At 47.0% G+C, this 24130-nt stretch overlaps 1 protein-coding gene across 2 annotated transcripts in view; it reads left to right on the forward strand.

The window, feature by feature from the left end:
* The first annotated feature begins 5718 nt into the window (after positions 1-5718).
* Positions 5719-24130, forward strand: part of NPAS2 (neuronal PAS domain protein 2) — a 107081-nt gene continuing 88669 nt past the window's right edge. For both annotated transcript variants that reach the window (XM_087758490.1, XM_087758491.1), the window contains exon 1: positions 5719-6062. In XM_087758490.1, the coding sequence (XP_087614616.1) occupies positions 5719-6062 (344 nt within the window). The remainder of the gene's footprint in view (positions 6063-24130) is intronic.

The following is a 24130-nucleotide window of genomic DNA, read 5'->3' on the forward strand; positions in this document are numbered from 1 at the left end:
GAGCACTGTGCAGAATCAAAGCCAGTTGAGAAGAATTTGAAAGAGCGAGTGTGTGGTGGTAAGTAGCGTAACTCCAAGGTTGTAAGCAAGAAGAGTACTCAGGAAAAAAGAGAGGAGGGAGCAATTAGCAAAGAATTTGGAAAACTCTGAGGAATCCTGAAAGTGAGGATGATCTCCAGGCCTAACCCATCTGCTGCTGAAGTCAGCCGAGAGGGGAATAAGGCTAAGGAGAGAGGCAATGGTTCGCTACACCTTCCCGTTGCTCATCAAGAGCTTCTGGAAGAGGTAGAAGGTCTCTGTGAAACCTGCCAGGAATTAAAATATTTGTACAGATCCACAGGGACAGTCTCTTGCCAAAAAAATACTACCGCAGTCCAACATTAATGCAGTTGTTTTTCTTAGTCAAGGTAAAGCCTAAGATGCTGCGTTTGCATTCAGACTTCTCCCAGCCGTTCTTAATTCAGTTGTGGCACTACACCCCTTTATTATCTTCTGTTTCACCGGGACTTCCAGAGAAAAATAGAAGATCCTTTACTCCTGGGTTTGAGTTTGAACTTCATTTTCTTGAACAGCTCTCAAAGCTGAACAAGCTCCATCAGCCTGATTGCAGACCAGAGCCTTTCTCCCACACCATAATTCCTTATTTGTGTTAACCAGCACAGTCCCACTGAAACTGGACTGTGCCACAAAATGTATTCCCATCCTGCTGCGAGTGAATTAAAGGTCTTGTACGGGCCAAGAGGTGCACTGGCACAAAGGCCACTGTCAACCAGAGGATAAGTGGATCATCTTCTCTTTTCCCCACGAGAAAGGCTTATTTCCCCAGCCCTGAGCTTTGGCTCACCAGGCTGATGCACATACAGTGCGCTCCATGGTGATGGAGTGCATATGTACAGCTCATGCTGCAGAATAGTTTTGCTTCATGGGAAGGCTGTAAATGCTCAGCCACAAGGCTGCCAGGCAGTGGCAGGCTTTAGGGCTTTCTGTGCACCCAGCGGCAATTTCAGCCCTTCCAGAGATTAAGTCTATTCAATGATTGGTCGCTAATTTTTCAACCCATGCCTTCTTCCTCCCTGCTCCTTGCATTAACCACTTCAAGAAAACCTGCAAACCCTTTTTCAAATAAGCTGGGAAAGTCAAATCCTCAGGTAGGTCATATGCGTGACTAAGTTCTTCCATGAAAACCCTGGCAATGGATAAATTTTTTCTTCAAAATGGATGAGACTAAGGTAAGTTCAAATCAGCAAACTGCCTCTTGTCTTGTAATAACTGTGCAGAAAAAACAGGGAGCTTGGTCTTCTAGCTGAAGAGACTCTGAAGGCCCATCAGGCATCCTAGTCCAGCGCTTGGGGCAGCAGCAGTAGGATGCATCTGAAGTCCATTTCTCTGTGGCATCTATCTGCTTTTCCGTGATTCGGAGGCTGTGCTGCTGGTTGATAAATATGTACTACCTCTCCCTCCCTCAGGAAGCTGTAAGCTGCAGAATGAAAAATAATGCTGATCCTCTGAAGATCATTCCTCGCTGCAGAAATTTCTGCCAAAATTGGTTACAGAAGTGTGTTACCCAAAGAAGGATCTCCCCACATCTGTCCCTGTGCTCCCATGCTCACCTCGCCCCTGCCAGCCCCGCTGGAAAGCAGCGCAGAGCTCCCAGCAGCCACGGCTGGTGCGACTCCTTCGACTAACAGGAGCCACTAGATTTATTTGCCGTGTATTTGTCCCTGTTGCTCTCTCTTTCATTGTGGAAGGTAGGGAGACAAGAGGCCCAAGGTCTGTCCTGCCCCTTAATTAATATTAATCAAATAAATCCTTGTCTATCTCCTTCTTACTTATTTGAAAACTTAAGAGAATAGTTTCATGTTCAGTGCCGTTTGGATGCCTCTTTGAGGGTCCTTTATTCTTTTCCATCACGCCCCTCTCTCCCACAGTGCCATCCCTGACTTTGGCACCATTGTTGCCATTTATGTTGATTAGAGGATGATTATTTGGGGGACGCTTTTTTCCTTCTACACAAACACTAATCCAAATGTAGGCTTCACATTTAAATTAAGGGCTGCAAATTGCATCTTGTTTCCCCGCAACATGTACTTGTGTCTGTTAAAGGTTAAAAGCGTCGATATTGCACAGGTAATGCCTGTGCTTCAAGGTTGTGGTGGCCAGGCTCTGCCTCTGGAGCCAAGTGATGTCCAAGGTAGCTCCTTCCCTGAGGGCTACATCACACAGCAGTGGTGGCACCGCCATAATCCGAATCCCTGGCAGCGAGAGAAAGCAAGGCAGCAGAGTTAAACCTGGTGTGTCTGAACTCGCACCCAGCCCCACATCCCTCCCACAGGCTTGCCACAATGGAGCAGTGGGGTCCCGGGAGAGCTGCTGTCCTCTCCCGCTCTTCCCCTCGGCCCTCCACCCTGGGAGGCACCTAGTTTGTGGTTCTCGGCCCAGTGAAAACCCTGCTGTGACATTTCTGGGCCGCGAAGGTTGGCCAGCCTATTCTAGTTGAAACAAAAGGGATTGCAGCTTTGGATCACAGGCTCCTGGTGTCTGAAAAGTTATTTGCTGATATTTCATGATTATAAAATGATTTAAGTTTTTAAAAAATTGAACACTGGCTCCTTCCCTAAAGTTCTTACATGTGGCATCTAGCATAACCCTTTGGCTAATTTCCAAACCGAATGCCGTATTGACAGTATTGGGTTATTTTCCATGTGTCACCAGCCCGAGAGAAAGGCTGCGTGTTTCAAACGGCTGGTATTTCACAACAGGACTCAGGTATGCGCTGGGAAAAGCCTGCCTCACCCTCAGCCAATCTGCTGGTTGTTGCCCTAATTAAAGTTTACACCGGTAACCTAGGGAATGAATTAAGAAACAAACCTTACGCAGTCTCACTTCTTCACTTGTGCAATGGAGTCCTTAGGAATTGTCAGGGAAACTGTTAAAACATGGTAGGGATGTCATTTTATACATACGCCCCTCTGTCTTGCTGATTGCCTTTCTCAGCGTGGTATTTTCCTCAAGGTACTTGGTTTCCCAGCTTTTGAAAGCGCAGGGTTGTTTTTGGGGCAGGATTTTGGTAGGTTTTCAAAAAGACCGGAATATCAAATCATGTGGTGCATATAATCATGGGAAGTTCCTTTTCTCTAACCTTACAAGGCTTGAAGATTTTATGTTATACTTCATTGTGCAACACAAGAAAAATACCTCAGGAACAGAAATGTCTTTTATTCCACTCCCCATGTATCTGATGCTTTATTCCCTCAGGCACTACTTGTTTGCCAAAGGATTGTTTAACCACTGTTTGACAATTTCCAAATGGGAAAAAATGCTGGGTTTCATCCAAAGGAAGGGAGGAGCTTTTCAAAGTTTTGTATTTAATCTTGGTTAAAAGTAAACAACTTTACTCTTTCAACATTAGTCATGCCGGTTGTATAAAGTACGGTGTAAAAGTGCTCAGCAAAAAAGCGCAACATTTTTCCATACTTTGTAATTATTAACATTTACATTCGGGATTGAATCGGATCGAGTAGCAGGCTGGATGTGGCGTACGGGGGGAGCCGGACATCACGGCGGGGTGACTGGGTGAGCTGGGTGCTGGGGGTGCTGGGAGAAGCAGCACGGCTCCTTGCTGGAGCCAGGTAGCTGCAGCAACCCTCGGCCCACACGCTGCGCCCACACACGCACACCCTGTGTGGGCAGAGAGGTCTCTGCTGGCTGGTATTTTCGCAAGCATTAATGTGTCTTTAAAAGGGAGGCAGAACGGACCGGGGGAGATGGGGAAACAGCCCCCCAGCCCACCACGCAAACTCTGCTGGCACAGGTACGGCCCTGCAGCCAGGCCCCTTCTGGTGGGACAGAGCTTGCGCCAGCTGAAGGGGCTTCTCCCTCCCCAGGAAATTCCTTCTCTGAACAAAACCCGCAACTATCCTAGCAAGCAAATACCGTATCCCCGGGGGACACCCCTTTGGCGGGTGGAAGAGGTGCCTCCTCCAGGTGTTCCTTTGGCATAGCCGGGGGGGGGGGGGGGGGGGGCGCCGGAGGGGCCGGGGGGGTGGCGGGGCCCGGCGGGGCGGCTGGCAGCAGGCGCGGGGGAGCGGGACGCGGGAGGCGGCGGGGGTGCCCCCGCTCCCCGGCCATTTCTGCCCTCCTTGGGGGAGAAGGGCAACCCCAGACCGTCAGCAGTCGGCAGGCATGCCCGGCGAGGCGAAAGCAAGCCTCCGAGGCAACAGCTCCTCCCCGGCTCCCGCGCGCTCCCTTATCTCTCCCTGGCCACTTTGCAGGAGGAGTATTAGGCAAAAAAAAAAAAAAAAAAAAGAAAAAAGCAAAGTGGGGAATAAAAAGAATGACCTACTTTGCAACAAGGGAAAAAAAAAAAAAGCGCTCTCTGTCAAGGTTTTGCTCTAATTGCCGGTGCGGCGTTGCATAACCGAGTCGGGAGCTCCTGCCTGTGCCCGGGGAGGCCGGGAACCCGCCCCGGGTCAGCGCCGTGCCCTGCCCGCTCCGGCTCGGCTCCCGCGGCCGCCGCCGGGGCAGCGGGCAGGGCGGGGCGCAGGGTCACCCCCGGGCCGGGGCCGAGCGTCCCCAGCCCGCCGAGCGAAGCCGAGCCCCGCCGGGGCCACGCCGGGCAGCCGGTGGCCGGCCCGGCACCCGGGCGCAGCGCAGCGCGGCGGGGCCGGCGGCACCGTGGCCGGCTGGCGTGGCGCGGCGCGGCGTGGCGCGGCGCGGCGTGGCGCGGCGTGGCGCGGCGGGGGCTCCCGGGGTCAGGCTGTAGGGGCGGCCGCCGGTGCAGCGCGGGGATGTCTCTATAGACATATGCAAAGGCGGGCACGCTGGGTTTGCTCGGGGCGTTGTGAAACCATCCTTGATGCGGGGCTGGCTTTTTGGTTGAGGGTTGTTGGTTTTTTTTTTCTTCCCCCTGCTTCCCCTTTCGTTCTCTTTCCAGCTTCTCCTTTTCTTGGATCCTCGCCTGTCTCCTCCCACAGAACGAGAGAGAGAGAGAGAGAGAGAAAAGGTCACGTATGTTTGGAAAAATATGTAGGTCAGTGGAACATTCCCTGCACTTGTGCACAGGGAGCCGGGGCGGGAGAGCTCCGCCGCAGCCCTCTCGCTCCCCACCGCCCCAGCCCGGCCCTCCCGGAGCCCGCCGCGGCGAGGGGGCAAGCGAGCGCCGGCTTCCCTTTCCCCCTCCCTGACCCATTTTGCGCACCGGCCCCGGGTTTGGGCTCCCCCCCCGGCCCCCCGCCCCTGCCGGGGAAGGCGGGCGAGCGGCGGAGGCAGCCGGCGCGGCCGAGCCGCCGCCAGCCGCCGGGGCCGCGGCTGCCGATGGGCGCGGGGCGCGGGGCGCGTCCCCCCAGCGCCGCCGGCTGAGGGCGCGGGGCGGCGGGGGCAGGCGCGGGGAGGCGGCGGCGGCGGCGGCGGCGGCGGCGGCGGCGATGAAGGGCCGGCGGAGAGGATGCCCCCGCCTCGCCCGCCGGGCTCCAACTTCGCGGAGAACTATCGGCCCCGCAGCCCCCGCGCCCGCCCTGCCGCTCCCGGCCGCGCGTCCAACTTAATGCCCCAGCGGGAGCCCCCGCCAGCAGCACCCCCGGTCTCCGGCCTCCTCCCCCCCCCGCAGCAGCCCGGGCTCCCGGCGGCCTCCCGCTGCCGGCGGAGCCCCTGGCCCCGGCGCGCGAGGGTCCCGCGGCGCCCGGGGCGGCGGCAGCGCGGCATGCGGCGGCCCCGCGCACCATGAGACACGGCACCGGCACCGGCACCGGCACCGGCGGCAGGCAGCAGGCGGGCAGCGTCCCCGGCTCCTCGTCGGCGAGGAAGAGTTTGCCGGCTCCCGAGGCCGGCCTCCTGCGCGGCTGGAGCAGCGGCGGCCGCTGCCGCAGCGGCACCGGCACCGGCAGGCACCGGAAAAGCGGCGGCATCCAGCCCGGCGGCACAGGCGCCGGCACCGGCACCGCCGGCACCGGCACCGGCGGCGGCTCCCGCGCCCAGGTGGCCACCGCGGACAGCAGCAGCGGCGGCGGCGGCGGCGGCGGCGGCTGGGGCTTCCCCGCCGCGCTCCCGCAGCACCGGCACCCCAGGTAACGCGCGGCCCTGCGGCCCCGGCCCTCCCTCCCCCCGCGGGGCGCCCACCCGCGACACCCGCGCGAGGGGGCGCCCCCCCGCCCGCCGCCCCCCGCGGCACCCGGCAGGGACGCCCGCCCGCGCCTGACCCCCCGCGGCGGCGATCGGGGCCGGCTCCCCTCCGGCCCCGCCGCTCCCACCCACCCACCCCGGGGGCGGCGGAGGTGCCCGGCGGCGCGGGCCGGCATCGCCTCGGCCGCGGAAAGTTTCCGTGGGGACCTGGCCGTGGGCGGCGGGTCTGTCCCGGCCCCTCCTTTTGGAAGAATAAAATGCCCCCCACTCCGGCCCCCCTCCGCATCTCATTCTGGTGTGTCCTGACCTCGGGGGTTCATTGAGGCTAGATGGGAACGGGGTCCGCGGCGCCACCCAGCAGCGTTGGGTCAAGGTAAACTTCCAGTAAGACCAGTGGGATTTTTGAATGGGCGAAGGCTGGCGGTGGGAGCGGAGGTTGTGTCGTGTGCCGGGAGAGCCTCGCTGCTGCTGCTGCTGCTGCTGCAGCCCTGCGCCGGGCTCCCGCTTGCTTCCCTTCAGCATGCGGAGCGGGGGGAAACGCGAAATCCATGGCTGAGCGGCGACACGGGGCTTCTTTCACGAAGAGTTGTGCGGTGGTGGTTTCCGCGATGGTCACTAGCCTGACTTGTCAATTAACAAGCACGCTCATCCAGAAACTTTCCTCCGTGCTCCTTAACTGTCTACAGGATGGCAGTTTACTTTCACTCAAGTGACTCAGAAATAATTAGCGGTTATAAGCATTACAGCCAGCAGAGGAACTTTAATCTTTTCACGGTGCTACATCTCCAGAAGGGCTGTAGGGTTTCCTCAGGGGGGCACGGCTAACCTGAGCGTTCAGCTCAACAAGTGGCCGCCTCTTGAAGTGGAAAATTATCTCTCTCTTTCCCCCCTGTGAAATGTTAATTTGCATCCCACCGTGGGTTTAGTTTGTTTGGTGATACTAAATAATTAGTGTTCACAGTTTCCAGACCTAGCCAGCTCATCTGCTGATCCGTGTCCGATGCTGAGAGCTGTCGGCTGGCAGAGGGTCCAATCCTGCACACGTTTCTGTAGATGCATATTGACCGAGTTGCTGTGCAACAGCAGTATTCAGAGAACGTAATTGCCAAGCTGTGCGCTGTCTTCCCTGAACGCATGAAAATGAAGGTTTTCCAGAACCAGGTATCCAACACCAGGGTGATTCCCTGAGCTGGCAGCATTTCTGTGCCCTGCTCCGAAGCCTGGAGGCAGTCGGCTTGCCTAAAATTGCTTTCCCTCCCGAATAAAGGTGCCGCCCTGCATGTGTGCAGAATTGATCCCACAGACTAGACTTTGCAGAATTATGATTATTGCCCCATTTTCTAGCCTAGAGCATGCGAGAGCACTTGAAGGAGTTGTTATTTTATCGTAGGCAGCAATGTTGTCCACAGTTAAAATTGCCTCGTGCTTTCCAATACAATGCTCTGCTTTCAGGCACTTATGCATTTGCTAAGCTTAAAACTAGGCTGACATTTTCCAGGTTGAGTGTTTGCTGAAGACAGACTCTCTTTGGGAAGTTTCAGATGAAATGGTTCAGCTATTTCTGAGAACATGGTTACAGGGAAATGTATTCTTTGGCCGCGTATCTGACAAAGATGGTTTAGGTATACATCATCCTGCATTAGGAGACCTTGATCTTTCTTTTTCTGTGAATCCGCATTTTTTGGCTATGTTGAGAAACGCTTTCATTGAGACTGTTGAATTCTTGTGGCTTCGTGTTTTGGAGCAGGAAAAAGATACTTGGCTTGGGATCAGTCTTGTGATGGGGGTGTGCCTTATGTTGAGCCTATGAAAATCTTCCAGAATTTGTCTCAGTTATCATTTTGTCACCACGTTTAGGCTGCGCACTCTCGGTGGAGGGATGTTGAGGGCTTGACCATTGCACTCACTCGCTGAAGCGAGCGCGCTGAACCCCCCAGCGTTGTTACATGCTGAGCAACTGCTCGTCTTCCTGGGAAGAACGAGAGCGCTCCAGTTGGTGGCTGAAGGTCTGAGTGGACCTTTCCCCGCAGTTATTCTTCCCAGACGTTACTGCTGCGGCGAGCACCGCAAGGAGGGAGCATGAAGACGGTCTCAGCTGTGTCTTCGGTGGCGGGGTGTGCCTGCTGATGTGGAGGCAGGGTGGAGAAGGAGGAGGAAACTGCTTAATTCACATGCATGGTGACAAGAAATGGTGGTACTAGAAGGTAGAAGAAGCAGCATTGCTGGTGGAGGCATGGGGAAAGTGAAGAGCAGGGACCTTGAATTAAGTCAGAGGACTTGATGGGGTCATAGATGACAAACCTTGGGAACAAGCTGCCGGGAAAGGGCTGGAACTGTAGATAAAGGTGGAAAACCCAGACCAGACAAGGAAAGGAGAAGGAAAGGAAAAGAGAAGGAAAAAGGTGGGTGAGAGACTGCGGGCAGAAAAAGGTGGTGAGAGACTTGTGGTGGACTGGAGCAGGAGATCTGACCCTGCAAAAGCAGTCGTTTCCAGTCTTTCAGTGTTCAGGTCATGGTACTACTGCTTTTTCATCCTTCTCATCTTCCTCCTCACACTGCCTGCTGTGTTCTTCAGCCCCTGCCTCCACTTCTTCACCCCTCCCCTGGTCCCCTCACAGAAATTGTTGCCGTCTCCTTGCCATGAGGAGCAGCTGTTGTTGCTGCAGTCAAGGACCTTGGACCCGGAGAGGAGCTTTCTCCATCTGGAGTCGCACTGAGCCCATGTATTTGTTCTCCTCCTTATCCCGTACCCCACCATCAGGCAGCACCCTGAGGAGCAGGACCTGGCACCAGGGCCAGTCTCAGGCCTCCACCGCAGTGTGTGCCCACCTTCTCCTGGCACTCGGTTTGCCATGGACAGGGTAGTGACTTGGTACACCCCAGTTACGGCTGACACTAGTTTTTTATGCTGTGGACCTAAAGGACTCAAGCCAGTCAATGACTGCTGCAGTAGGCTAGGGTGGGTTTTCCACTTTTTAAACTGGAGGAAGAATTTATAGCTCAGTATATTAAGAATACATCACGACAGTGAAGCCCTGTGGGAAAAAAAAAGTATGTAATCATGTAACTGATGTTGCATTGTAATATGTTCATATAAGGTAGGAAAATTAAGATCTGATGGGTTTGATTTGTAGCTCTAGCATTCTTTAAGGATAGGATGTTTTGCACAGCAAATGCAACAATGTAAATAATCATTGCCTGCATTCAACCCTAAGTTTTGAGCAATCAGATTACTTACATCAATATACAATCGAGGATTGTAAATATCATACAGTTGAAATGACAGTCAAATGTGTGCTTTATGTGCACTTCATTGCTTTTCTTTCTAAGCCGGACAGTACAGAATTTAAGTAACTTTCAGTTGTGTTTACAGTTTTGCTTTCAGGCTCTTAGGGCAGATGCACTTGAGTTGCAGATTTTGTAGGGGGATCTGTATAAAAAACTGTCATTTTCTTAGATTTGGCTTAGCTTTCTGTTGATCCTAGATCTTACAAAAACTTGTTTTTTAAAAACTAGGCTGAGGCCATGCAAATATTTGTATTTTAGCTAATTTAATTCAGTCAGAAATCAGCATCGGCTGGTAGACTGACTTTTTCTTTATGAGACTGATTACTGAAGTTTGAAAGGGAAACACCATGTAATAGCATTTAAGCAGAATGCATAGATGGTGGTGGATTTGTTTATGTAGTAGTGCTTTTGGTATTCCACAGTTTTTTGGGAGGGATTAAAGCCATTACTCTTTGTTGTGACCAGCTATGGACCACACAGGATATATATATACCAGTATATCGCCAGCTGAATTCAGAAATACAAGAGTTGCAGGGCAGGAAAGGCAATGGGGTGAGAAGGGATGCGGTCCTGTAGGCTCATGCTCTGAGTAAGCAGCTGAGAAACTGCAGACGTCGTTCACTCTCTGCTCCTTGTATTTATCTTGCCGTGGCTCAGGGACGTCAGAGATTAGGCTGAGGGATTTTGGGGCATGTCTTTCTTGGCCTTGTACCCATAAATTCGAGGTATATTTTGGGGGCAGAGGGGTAAGTACTGGTTTTTATGCTTCTCTTCCTGTGTCTCTTCCCCCTGAAGGCAAACCATGAAGCACAACCCAGTCCAACCAAAATGTTGTGTTTAATTACACTTTGGTAAAGACATTTCTGTTCCTCTATCCAAGGACCATGGCAGAGATCAGTGTTTCTTGCATGCTGCCTGCCACGTCTGGGAGGAATAGCCTTATGCACCCCCAACGCTAGTTTTAATTCTGCTTCAGTCTGAAAATTCACCTGTGGCTTCAGAAAAATAAAACTCTCACAAAAGTTAGGTCACTGGTGAGCTTGCACCCTTGTCACTAGGAAATAGTATCACCACACGCTTTGCCCTGTACTCCGTCAGGACGTCCCCGCTGTGCCTTGTCCTCTCGTTTGCCTGCAAGCTCTTTGGGGCAACACCATCTCTTTCTTCTGTGCCTGTGCAACAGGTAGCATGCCCAGAGCTCCAAGATGCTCCAAAAATGACCATGTAAATGGTGGGAGCAGGGAGGTTATTTCACCTTCTTCTGCTTGGGCACAAGTCTGTGTAAAACAGCTGGTCTTTTGCTGGCCTGGTTATGACAGAAGGTGTTTTTCAGCTGTTTTACCACTGTTCTTAGAGATCTGTGCATAAAATAGAAGATTTCTAGCCAAGTGAAATGATGATATGGGAAAAAAAAAAACTAAAGGATGTGTATGTGCACTTGAGATCAGTATGGAAATTTGGAAGTTCAGGTATGAAACCTCTTTCTCATTTCAAAACATACAAGAAGTGCCAGCATGACAGAGCATCATCTACTGGGGTATTTCAACCACCCTTTCTCTTTGAGTATCTTCATCTCAGATGAATGATTACATTCATGTCAGGTTAAAAGTTTATAGAAGAAAGTGTATGTTAGCTGAAACAAAATCATAGAAATTCATTGCTACAGGTCACTGAAGATGCAGAAGCTTAGATAAAATCTTCCATAGACGACTCAGAAAAAAATCAATGCAATGCTCATATGTGAGTTTTTTTTTAAAAAAAAAGAGCAAATAGAATATTAGGAATTATTTAAAAAAAAGGATGGAAAAGAATAAAAAAGAATTCCATTATTTCACTGTATAAGCTATGGCGTGGCCACATCTTCAGTATCGTGTGTTGTTGATCCCCCCACCTCAAAGGTCTATAATGGCGAGGGAGGAGATTCCGAGAGAGGCAGCAAAGGGGATCAGGGGAACAGAGCAGCTCCTGCCTGAGGAGTGACAACGCTGATAAAGCAATGCAACAGAAAACTGTAAAATTATGCAAGGCATGGAGAAGGCAAACTGGGAATGACTGCTCACAGCGACAGTGGTGGAGGGCATCGGGGGAAGCAGGCAGTTGTGGGGATGGAAACAAAAGGAGGTGGCTCTTCACATGGCGTGGTCAGGCTGCCGAACTCCTCACCACAGGATGTGGATGCTGAGAGGTTACATCAGCTAATGAGGTGACTGGATGAGTTCATGGAAGAGAAATCCATCAAGGGCTATTAAATACAAAACCACTGCCTCTGGCTTAGGAAGTTTTGAGCTGTAAATTCTTGGGAGCTTGGTGAGTATCCTGAGGAAATATCACCGTTGGTTTGCCTTGTTCTTGTACTTGCCCCTCAGCACCCGTGTCTGGCCGTGGCTGAGAGGGGGTGCCGAGCCAGGTGGTCCCCCTGGCCACGTCTGCTCGGCAGAATGAAGTGGGTCAGTGTTGTGCCCCCCTAGGCTCCCAAGGCCAGGGGGCTCCTGGTGGCTTGCACCTTCACCTTCACTCAGGGCTGGCCCCGTTATAGCACAGCTCTCGTGGAAAGAGCTAGTTGGAAGAAACTAGTTGAACTGCTCCAAAGCAGAGCCAGGGCATGAGCTAAAATGTCAACAGTGCTGCAGAAAGCAGGGTACAGTGCTCAAGCTCGCTCCCTGGTGTCCTGTTATTGAGCTGTGCAGGCATGGCAAGGATAGACAGCCTTATCTTCTTGGGTTCAAGTAGGTTCAGAAAGCAATGATATTCACGGAAGTAATCCCACCAAGAGGCATTGAGACTGTAATATTGCTACACGCCTGCCCTGCTCGCACAGACTTCCCGAGCCGTTGCTGCTGCCCAGTGTCAGGGAGAGGATTTGGGGCAAGGTGGTCGTCTTCCCTGACCTGATGTTGCTGTAGTTACAGTTTTATCTGTCCGTACAAGACCAGGCTTTGAAATTCTGAGCTGAGAATGTGAGGATGCATTGGAAATTAATTTTCTTCATCTATCCACTGCACTTAAGCACTGGTTAAAACAATAATGTTGCGTTGACTGCTGTTTACTAGACCAGACAATTTGCTTAATCATCTGAAAGGCAGATTTTAAAGGCCGAGATTGTGCTTACTACGGCTGTGCTAAACCAAAGACTGTGTATTGCTGTTCACTTAAGCAATGGTCAAAGCACAATGTATTCAAAGGTAGCTGATACTGATGATATTTGCTAGCTTTTAGATGAGATCTATTGCTATTAAAACTGCAATAATCCCAAACTCGGCAATGTCTAAGTCCTTCTGATCATTTCTTAAAATTTCGGGATGCTAACTGGTACAGAAACTCCAGTATAGCACTTAATGGAGCTCACAACTGCCCAGCTGTATTTTCGGGCTACCTTATGTAATAAAATGGCAGGCCCTTGCACTGCCTGCGCGAGCGAGGTTGCATAAGCAGCCCGGGGAAACAACCGGAGCTCCAAGAGCCCTCCTGAATCCTGCATGTCTTGTTTGATCTCATTTAACATTATTTAATAAACGATATTAACCTCTCCTCTCCCTCCCCCTGCCCCGTTATCTCGGAGCAGTGATACTGATTTAATTTCACGCACAGACCTCGCTTTTTAGAGAAGTCATCAAACTTCTCAGTCAATTGAGCAGTCTGATGTCCGGGTAGCCTTGAATTTTCTGTAATCAGCACTCAATCCAGTTAAAAATAAAAACACATTAAAAACAAAACCTTGAACACGAAAATACTTGTTTTTCATTCTCAGTTCTAATTTGGTAACCATTCTTAAAGCTCATCACTATGGTTAGTTCTATCTTGGGATAAACAATCTATTATTCAAGCAACTTTATTTTTTTTTCTTTTAAAAATAGACAATACTGTTCAATCATTGGGAAGAAAACCAGCACGAGAAAATTGTAATCAACTTTAACAGGCTTACAGATGGCAGTGAATTTCTTTAAGCATAAATTTAGCCCTGCAAACAATAATAATTGAGTTTTATTTTTTATTATCATTTTGTCATTGATGAGCAGACCAGACTGTTTTTCTCTCGATTGCCTCTGTTAGGTGTGTCAAATTTTTAAGCTGGAGAGCAATTGTAATAAGGCAGCTCCCACTTGTAATCTCTAAATCAACAGGTGGATGTAACCGTGCAAAACCTGAGAATTACCGGTTATCTGATTGAGTCAGGGGCTGAATGAATCCAACTCTGAGCGTGTCCTAGGCTTATTGGTTTGGGTGGGACACCTCTCATTAATACGTCATGGAGAGTTGACATGATATTTCCCATATTATGGATAAGAATGGTATGCTTGCAAAATCTTGTCGATAATAAATATTATTACTGCGTGCAACGTGATAAGCTGGAGACAGGGTATTTTTCTGCTGTTTCTCATTCCCATACAAAATATCTGCCTTGGTGTTTTTATTGGTAATTCTACAGATTTTACTTGTGGTATTTTGTCTGTTCCTGTTTTTGACATCTAAAACAGTAAAAGGTTTTAAATTGGAGGCTTTGCATTAGACATACCCACATTCCAATTACATTTCCAGTGAGAGTTCCTTTAATTTATGATTTATAAAGGGGAAAACAGCTATATGATTTCTACATGGACCATTAAGGCCACTACTTAGTTAGGCAGACCATTCATCCTGTTCGTCAGTCGAGTTTTTTTAATTTGCTTTATCTTCGGTTACCAAGCTGAAAAGAATATTTTATTCTCCAATCTACTTATCTTATGCTTCGTTTTCAATATATTAATACAATATTTGGAAAAGATACTTTCACACAAACAGCCTAATCAGACAATAGTTCTGTGAAGCAGATGGGTGCATTTCCAACAATTTTAGCAAGAGCAATACTGGTAAAAAATAAATAGGTCACTTATATTCACTCTTGTATTTATATTTTTTTATAAGAAGGACTGAAGAATCTTGCTTGTTTTCTGGGCTGCCACTGAAGTCAATGGAAACTTTGCTGGAATAATTCTGGACCTTTAATTTGACTGTTTGCAAGGTGGCACGAGTCAGTTTTCTCATCTTTTTTCTTTCTTTCCATCACAAAGGATCTTATTGTCAGCTGATGCAGACTGATGTAACTCAGCTGGTCGTAGCAATTACATTTATACTGCCTGGCCCCTAATATCCATATTTCTTCAAAAATGCAGCGTCTTTTTCAACAACAGAATATCTTGCTATATCTTGCTGTTATTCAGGTATAAGAAATAAAGCTGCATTTGGTGCCTATCCTGCTGTCCTCATTAAGGCAAAACTCCCACTGAAATCAAGGAGAGTTTCGCTGACAAAGAATTACTGACTTGAGCTTCTGAAAGGTCTAAACTTTCTCTGTCACGTTTTGGTTTTGAGGGTTTTTTTGGGTTTTGTTTGTTATTTTTTTAAAATGCTATTTTATTTTTTATCTCACCTTGTACTTTAACTGTTCCCTCTCCTTCTTTTACATTTATATTTTTGAATCCTCAGCTTCCTTCACTAGGATCTTTTTTATTTTTACTTCAGTCAGGCCTTAGGACCTTCTACTTCCCACCTTACCCTCTCCTCCTTTCTTCTCTCCTCTTACTGTCTCACTCTCTCTTTCAGTTATCCTTCTGTTATCCTCACCTTCCCTGACTACAGCACTGTAAAAAGTTGATATACATCATGCATGTATCCAGGAATTTCATTTAGCTTGTTTAGACCCCTTCTACATACAGGTGCCTGTATTCAGGTACTTGCCTTAGGGCGAAGCAGCAGTTTGTAAGATAGGTGATTTAGGCAGAGATTTATTTGCACAATATTAATCTCTGTAATCTTTCTTCCTCTTCTGGGCCAGATCTTAGAAGTTCCTCTGAAGTATTCATGCAGGGTTTCTGCAGTAAATTGAGTTTTGGACTGATGATAAAATAAATATTTGGCATAGTATTGCAGTCAGAAAAAAATACTTAAGGAGTTTGAAGTCTGTGTAAAAGGGATTTTGTTGAGGGCGACAGAACTGGTAATCTCCAGAGAAATGGGTTTTATTCATAATTCTTCTACTGTGCAATGTTACAAGCTTAGACCACACATATAATGCCTTTGTGCATCACTTCTCTGATCTGTAAACTAGGGCAGCTTTACAGAGTGTTGTAGGCTACGATCAGTTCTGGGTGCCATTCACAGCCAGGTATTTGAGGGGGGCACTAAGCCGGGGGCTCTGGGGTGCTAAGTCTACCATTGGCAGAAAGAGGAGACGCAGCGAAGGCTTTTTGGGGCGTCGATCCATCTCGGTGGTTAGGATACATTAGGCAGTACCTTGTCACCGCAGGCATTGTGCTTCCAGCTGTGCAGCACCTGACGGCGTTGGAGCTTTCCCTGGATGTCCCGGCTCCGTTGGGTACCTGCACAATGTGTCGGTTCCCCCCTGCTACCTCTTAATTATTTGCATTTTTCAGATGGAAGTCATTTTGAAAGTGCCAAGTATTGTTATTTTCTTGCAAGTTTGACTGAAATTCAAGTTCTTTTCCAGAAGACCTAATTCATGCTTGTAAAATAAATAGCAGGTGTATGCCTTCTTAATGTATAGTGTAGCATTTCAAACTAATGACATCAGCTTACTCTTTCTTAGCATCTGGACCCCTGCAGACATACTGCTTAAAGTAAAAGGCATAACGCTAAACTTGCTTATTCTCCCTTAAATAAGCAAACACATTTTCTCTTATTGTAATGGTTACAAATAATTTTTCATGGTGTCCAATTGCCCGTTACTCTGGCAAACCTAAAATGTATCAAAAACTACAGGCTATATATATATAAAGTAATTCCAGTTTAAAAGGCATTTCTTCTTCTTTAATGCAATTTCTATTTGATTTTCTCAAAACCCTCTTCTTCCAAAGAACAATTTAAACCACATCTGAACAATAGATTTATTGTCAACTGAGTGAGAAATATGATAGCTTTTCAGTTTCCATTAAAAATAGATTATTTTTCAGAGGACTGAAGGATATAAGTTCAATTTTTAACTTTGAATTTCACATTTCATTTGCCCGGTCTATAATATATATATATTTTCAAAGTCCTAATTGGCATTAGGCTTGGCATATTTCTCTGCAGATTTTTTTCTCAGTGTGAAACTACTAGAGGGTCATTATGCTGGTTAATGAAAGAGGGCTGACATTCTTTGTAAGTCGTGAGTATTTAAATATTCTTCTATGCAAATTTTGCCTTTTCATGAAAAAAAGTTTAAAGGGACATCTTAAAAAAATTTCCTTAAAAGTGCTGAAAAACGCAGGTTACATTCATTCAAAATCTAGATATCCAGTGGTGGGAGGTGATGACACATTTCAAATTTGCTACTGTATAATTAAGAGGGGATTCCATGTAGATGTAAGCATAAAAATTGGGTATGGCTTCTCACAATGCGGCTAGTTTTGCAGCTGAATTCCTCAGTACTTTTCTTAGAGTGTATAATCAGTTATGCTTGTGCTGATTTAATCAATTATTCTTGTGCACAAACAAACAAACACAAACAAAACCCGGCTAATTTCAGACTGTCTTTGAAACATCAGAACTAGAGAGTTCGCTTACAATGAAAGAAATATTATTTTCAAGCCTCTAGAATGATTTTAAAAATGGCAAAGATATATTTGGGAAGTATCATACTTTTGGGTACCGGCAGCTGTGTATCCTTATGCAAAAGTGGATTTGGCTGAAAGACCAATTCATAAATATTGTATCTGAAGATTGCAGCAAGCTTTCATATTTGCAAGAGATAATGTACAATGTGCAACATTTTTTTCTTCACCCTGAGACGTTTCAGCTTAAACAGCTCGGTCTCCCAAATCCAATGAGTAATGGCCAACGAACAAAAGTATCCATGGCTTCTTGAATCGCGGGGGCTGGAGACCATTCTGTCTGTGGAGGAGGAAAGGTCAGCCTGCTGTGGTCAGCCTGAAAACCCTCCTGCGCACTGCCAAGCTGTGAAGCGGCTTGGAGGCGGGAGATGTCAATAAATAACTTGACTCCTGCACTCCGTGACTTCCCATCTCGTGGTCTAGGAGCTCCCAAGCAAGCAACAGACTGCTCCTAGCTGCAGTGCTTGGAGAAACCAAGTGGGAGATCGGGGAACCTCTCATTTCTCTGTTAGAAAAAAATCTCTTTTTTTTTTTTTCCTTTTTTTCTAGACCTCCTCTGCCTTGATCTGCTGTTTGGGGAAGTGAGGGGTGTAGTGGGGGAGGTAAGACTTATCTTTGATCTGATGGCTCCTTTCGTTCTGGGCTGCTCTCCAGGGAAAACTTTTCCCCCTTGGGGATGCAGCATTTTTCAAGGCAGAGGCTCTGCGAGCGAGAGCGCTGTGGAAGATCCTGAGCTCGCCTGATGTGCGCTTGACATTTTAGCACAGATTCAGCAAAGCAGCTTTATTCAGGTAAACACTTAGGCACATGCTTTTCATTACACATTTGCTCAGAATTCCATCTGAGTTTCTCTCCTGAATATGGAAAGACTTAAGCACATATTTAAGGGCTGAGTAGGTCCCCGGTCTGACTCACGTACAGCGCAGCGAGGACGGGTTGGATGGAAAGGGAGCAGTCATCGCGGTAGCATGGCAGCTGAGAAGTGGGACGTACTGCCTGAACATCAGCACGCTACAAAGGGGCCTTGGTCTGCTGGGAGGCAACTTTTTACCTGGATGTGGCCCCAAGATGAGGAGCAGGCTTGGGCTTTTTACTTTCATCTGCCCATTCGTCCTCCCATTTCTCTTCATTTTGAATTTCTCTGCATAGGGCTTGGATGATCTGAAGTAGATTTATAATTAAAATTAGTTTGGTTGTTCTGCAGCCTCATGTTTGGCAGTTTTAAGATGTACCCATCCGGCACCCCAAAAAGAGGACGACGTTCTTTTGCAGAATACTTTGGGCGATCTGTATGCAAAGGCGGTGCTGTGTGCTAAGTCCTCTGAGGATTACTCAGACTGCATCAGCCACCGAAGGTTTCTGAAAATTATTAAGTATTTGTCAGCAGTGAACACGTACCCAAACCTTTTGGCTCTTTCTAGCTACTTTATTCATGAAAAATGTTGGTTCACAGTTTTGCCTGCAAAACTTACGTTGATTCAGGCACTGATGTAACCTTTTTTGCTTCTTTTGAGGATCTGAATTATGAATCTAGATCAATGTTTTGCAACACAGAGAAGGAAAGAGAAAGGCACTTCAGAGCAAGCTCAGAAATGCTTCTGCAGGAAGGTCATTTTGGCGAGCCAGGTCTTGTCTGCTGTTAAAGGTCTTTGCTGACAATAATACCTGTAAGGGCACAGTAGTAACTTTCTCTTGCAGAAACGTATTGTATGCAGTTACTTTACCGGCAAAACTGAACTGTTTCCCTGAACAGAATGAGCTATCCCAGCAAAAAGATGTTTGGGGGCAGTATAGTAGAGTCGGCACAAAGATGTTTCCAACATCGGGTTCACTGAAGGTTTTTCCACATTCCTCACTGACAGTGCCACCCAAAATTTGAAATACAGACTACGCCTAAACAGAATATGGATAATGGGTTCCAGAACCTCGTCTGATGAATAGCCTTAGTTGTTGCATTTCTTCTTGCACTTTAACCAGGAGCATGGCTACACTGGAGGTTGCGTGTTTTTCAGGGATTATAAGGCAGGACATGGCTCACCTCAGGTCAGCCTTTTTTTCTGCATTTTAATCTGGAGTTAATAACTCTTTGGATATTTCTCCCCAGTCTTGTTTCCCAGCTAGTCTACAGGTTTCTTTTGGACAAGTTTGTTTGATGTGAAACTCCTCTCGCTCTGCCGGAGTGCGACACCTCTTGCAAGACAGTTGTCTTAAAGCTCAAAGCAGTAACTGGGGAGTTGTGAGACATTTCTGGCATGAACTCAGGCAGCACTGCCCCCACAGCGTATTCTTCCATTTAAGACTGATTTTCCATTGCTTTATCAAATCTTACCCATTTTTGCCAAAGCCGTAGTTGCAAGACTGCTTTAATCCATGTAAGTCTCTGCTGCTACTGCAAAGGATGATCCTGCCTTACTCCCAATTCTGGACACTCATTTCTGTTACTTCTCTTGTCGTGGACCAGTGGGCCAGAGCAGGAAGCTGATCTTGCTGAAATTTAACCTTTTCTGTGTGGATGGGTTAATTTTCAGCTGTTGTGTTTTCCTAAGCTGGTTCACTGTGCAGCCACACAAACGACCCCCTTCCCAGTCAAAGGAGGAAAGCAGGATTTCCTTTGTAGCTGGTGTGGGTTTAAGCCAGTTTAAAGTGTCTGCTGAACGTTTTCCAGGACATGTGAGTGTCCTGGAGGTGAAGTGGGGCTGGGGTTTGTCCTGAGGGAAGCTGGTGAGTGAAGAAATGGAAGCAAGGCTGAGACTGGCTGAGGGAAGTTGTACAGGTCGGGTAAGAAGATAGTGAGCTGGGGAGAAAAATGGACCAGCAGGAGAGGGAACACGGAGAGAGGATGGAGTAGAAAATGATGACCAGCAGGAGAAGGAACATGAACAGTGGATGAGGAGCAAGGAGGACAAGGAAATTTGAGTTACAATCCAGAGCAGTGGGAAGAGAGAGGAGGGATTGAGAAAGAGCCCCTAGTACAAGCGTGGGTAAGGAGGAGGTGCTGTGGACAACTGGAAAAAGAGTGTCAGGAAGGGAGCAAGCATGGAGCTGAGTCTGGGAGAGGGAGATCGGGGTGGCAACATGGGTGCAGCGCAGTTGGGAGAAAGAGGTTGGAGGAGAAGCCAAGGAGGTCTTTGGGCTGAGCAAAGTCTGAAAGTGGGGTTGGAAAGCAAGGGGTGACACTCAGAGTTGCTTGGGAAGTACTTGGGACTTGGAAAGCCAGAAATAAAGATGAGCACATGGTCATCCTAAAGTGTGGGGCTGGAGTGAGTAGTCTGAGGTACGGAAGGCGCCGTCAGGCTGGAGGTTGGGGGACAGGCAGGGGCTGGTCGCTCACGCAGGCACCTGGGAGGGGAGTCCGGCGCTGGTGAACTCGGTGCTCCTCTGCTACCTCAGAGCCCAGGGGGAGAGCATCTCATCCCTGCCTCTCACTGCTCCCCCTTGTCCCTGCTTCCAGCGGGACCCTGTGACCACTCCAGCTGCCACAGCTTGCTAACTGAAGTGACTGGAAGGCTGCTGATGTTTTGGAAGTGTCACAACAATGCCAAGTAATGAGGTTTTCTGTTTTTTGAAAGACCTAGCAAAGTCACACACTCACAGAAACTGCATTAAACGCTAACCGCTATGGATGCAAAGTCGAGCGCTCAAAAATTAAGAAATAGTGTAATTAAGTCTGCCTGTGTAATTTTAATTTATTCACTTCCTGCATATTCATTATGATTCAGTACTTAATGATTTAATGATCACACTATGATCAAATAATTTTTTTGTTTTGTTGTCACCGGTCATTTTAAGTCAGGTTAATTCACTGGTAGCTCCCAATCAGTCCACTGAGTCACTGCACAACTACTGGCGTAAGCTGGGGAGGACAGGGGAAGGACGTGACTGCTTTTGTGCCAGCAATGCTAGCTTAGCCTAGCCCAAACCAATTCTGAAATGACAACATTAATCTCTGTGTAGTAGGGTAATGACTTCAGTTTTATTAAACGTTGGCAAATCCAGGCAGATTTTTAAATGGGGATATCCTTGTTGCAAAGAGCCCACACACCTGCAAAGCAAGGACTAACTTTTCTCAAGAACATATCATCTCTACTTCTTAACTCTTTTGGCTGAAATCAGGAATAATTATAATTCCAAGGCAGACACCAGACTGCAAACTTTCAACCCAAGTGGTTTGATGATGGAAATGTTCTGTGTAACCGAGAAAGGTTCTCGTAACTGGAAGAACCAGGCAAGGCTTCCTGGCAGGCGCTGTCCCCAGACCGCTCCCTAGAAAAGGCAAGAGCTAAGGGAGGTCAGATGAGGCCAGCCCGGAATAAAATTCATATTTCCTGCAGCCAAATACATGAGTCTTAATAAAACCCTGAAGACTTCAGACTTTCTCCTTGATCATTCTGCAAAGCTGAAGGTGCGTTTACAGAGCAAAGCTTTTCTTAGAGGAGCTCCTCCATTTTCTCTTAAAGTTATTGTTTCTTTAACTTTGGGTTAGAGGAAAAATGGAAAAATGAAGCTCATTTCTAGCTCTACTGGCTACAAGTGGTCATGTACAAAAACAGGGCTAAGAAGTGGGATTTTGTGCACAACACAGACAAATTGTGAAGGGCACTGCCAGAGTACTTGCTGCAGGTAGGGAGTGGACACGATCAACGTCTGCCACCGCTAACAGCCCTGCCTAGTTCAGTTATTTTAGCTGCTAACAGGCCCGAAGGATAATTTGGAAGAACAGGATGAGCACAACACAAAGATATTTCTGGGTCATGGCCAGTTCCCTTATATCCCCTGTGCCGCAGCAGGCAGGGGAGACGGCGCACGGTGGCTGGCTGAGCTTTCCAAGCCGGTGCCCTTCCAATGGCTAGCTACTGGGTGCAGATCTACTTTGCACCAGGCAAACAGCAACAAGCGCGTTTAGGATGAGTTTCTCGCTCCTTTGAAGTTCAACGTGACCAAAATTTTGCCTTTATGACCCAGAGGTTTGGGGCTGCGCTGAGCCTATTAGATGCTGTTTCCTCATGTGCCCTGTTCTGTTCACCACTTTCTGCAACTTTGACTCGACACACATCATTTTTTGGCCTCTTTATCTGTTTTATAAAGGGGGACTTTGTGGTTCAGCAAGCTTGAGGTAGGCCAAAGGGCAAAAAAAAAAGGCATTTTTTTTTTTAATTGCAAAGTATTTCCCTGGAAACTTTGTTTCTAGTAAGTTATACAGCTAAAAAGGTAGTTTAAAAGATTAAATTTGACATAGAATTTATAATTTGTATTTTGAAATGTACATAATGGAGAAATAATAAATATTGAACCCACAATGCTACTTTCTTGTTTGTTTTTAGGTGTTTCTGCTGCTATGATATCTGTTTTGGTACAGTTAAACCAGCCTTTCGAGATTTTAAATTAAAAATTTTAACTAGTTTAAACAGACTAATAAAAAATTTTTCTTACTAGTGGCTAAAGTAATTTTTATGACTACCTTAGTGATATAGTTTTCATTTTAAAGAACTATGCATTATTTTTATCTTAGAAAATAGCAGTTGTTCATGTTCAGAACTATATAAAGCTTCAACAGTTCATTCTGATATGAATTATTTCAAGATTGTCAGTATGTAACCAAACTCTTGAGATCAAACAGGCTTTCTAATTCATTTTCTGATCTTCTAATTACATCTTTTAGAAGCAGATTGACAGGCATTAATGAAACTTTTTATGTATATTTATAATTTACTCTCTACAAAACCTTGTGCAAAAGGAATTTTATTGTCTATTCATATACTCCTTAAGCTAAGGAAATGCAAACTTTAAGAATTTTGCTGCAACAACAGCTTGCTTGCTGAGCTGCAGTTGCATGTGCTATTTTGTATTATATCTGTAATTCAACAAGGTATTAGAAGTTGTGCTTAAGTTTGAAGTTATTTTTATTGTTGAAGTGACTTGATTACTCTCATGCATCAATGTCTTCAGGAGAGTAATAGGTCCTCTTTCTATCATATATTTTTATGCTCCAAGCCTATATGTATGCAAAATATCATCCTTTAGTTGTGAGCTGTTTAAGAACAAAGCTTTACACATTTCTCTTCTGCTGTGCAAGGCTGGAAAGCTCTGAAGAGTAGAATAATGTAAACAGTAAGAATAAAAACCTTTGCGGTGTCCATACGTCACATCCTGTCAGATTGATGCATTAACTTGCACGATTACGGGCTTCAGTCAGCAAAAAGCAAAGTAAGCTGGTAAATAAAAGTTTGACCTGGTTTTCCGTGTAATTAAAATAGTCGGTAGATTTAAAACTGATGGAAGGCAGTGGACTCTGCTAAAAGAGCAGGCAGAAATTGAAAGCAAATATAAGTTACCTGTTAGATAGCTCTTCAGGAGAAAGAGTCATTCTTTCATTTCTCCTGGTATATGGAGACCAAAATCTCCCCTGTGGACTTTTGAGGGATCCAGTTAACATCTGAAGTCCATCTATTATAGCTACAGTAAATACATTGTTGTCATGGTAATGCAATGATCAAAGTCTGAGGGAAAAACTCCGGCATTTCTGTGGTTCATAGTGTGAGATGAAAGGAAGGCTTGACAAGAAATAAAATAGAATTGATAAGCATTTAGTTTAAGTTGAGTTTGCAACCTTCCAGAAAGATGTTATGAATTTTAATTTAAAATGAAACAATTTCAATTTAATTACGTGATTTTGTATAGTTATTCTGATATTGTTAGTACTCAGAATAATGCTGTCATTGTTGCCTGGGAAAGGTGGCGGTTTTCTTCCCCAAATCAATTTCTAATTTTTTGGGACAAAATTGACCCAAATTGACCCAACTGGGCCCCTTGCGAGGCTGCGCAGGGAAGCAGCTGTGAGCAATTGGGAGGATTCACAGGCAGATCTACTGAGGGATGAAAGGTGAGTTTTCACAACAGACTACAGCTTATTTAAGTCCACTCCACCACCAGGTGCACTTAAATGGTGGAGGGCTGGTCCCATTTGCACCCTAGTCTGGCAAATGCCAGCTTGCCAGTCCCTGTCCCCTCTCCTAGCTGTGCACTTCTGCCAGTTGCCTTCTGCTGTCTGACCTAGTGAGGCTTCTGCAGAAGTCCCTTCAGTTCTCTACATCAGAAAACAAAAGAAAAAGAGGAAAAGGTGGATATATTTTTGCCAA

Source organism: Nipponia nippon, unplaced genomic scaffold, assembly GCF_047370975.1.
Source record: "Nipponia nippon isolate SJK-2023a ecotype South Korea unplaced genomic scaffold, ASM4737097v1 scaffold_2, whole genome shotgun sequence".
Taxonomy (NCBI): Eukaryota; Metazoa; Chordata; class Aves; order Pelecaniformes; family Threskiornithidae; genus Nipponia; species Nipponia nippon.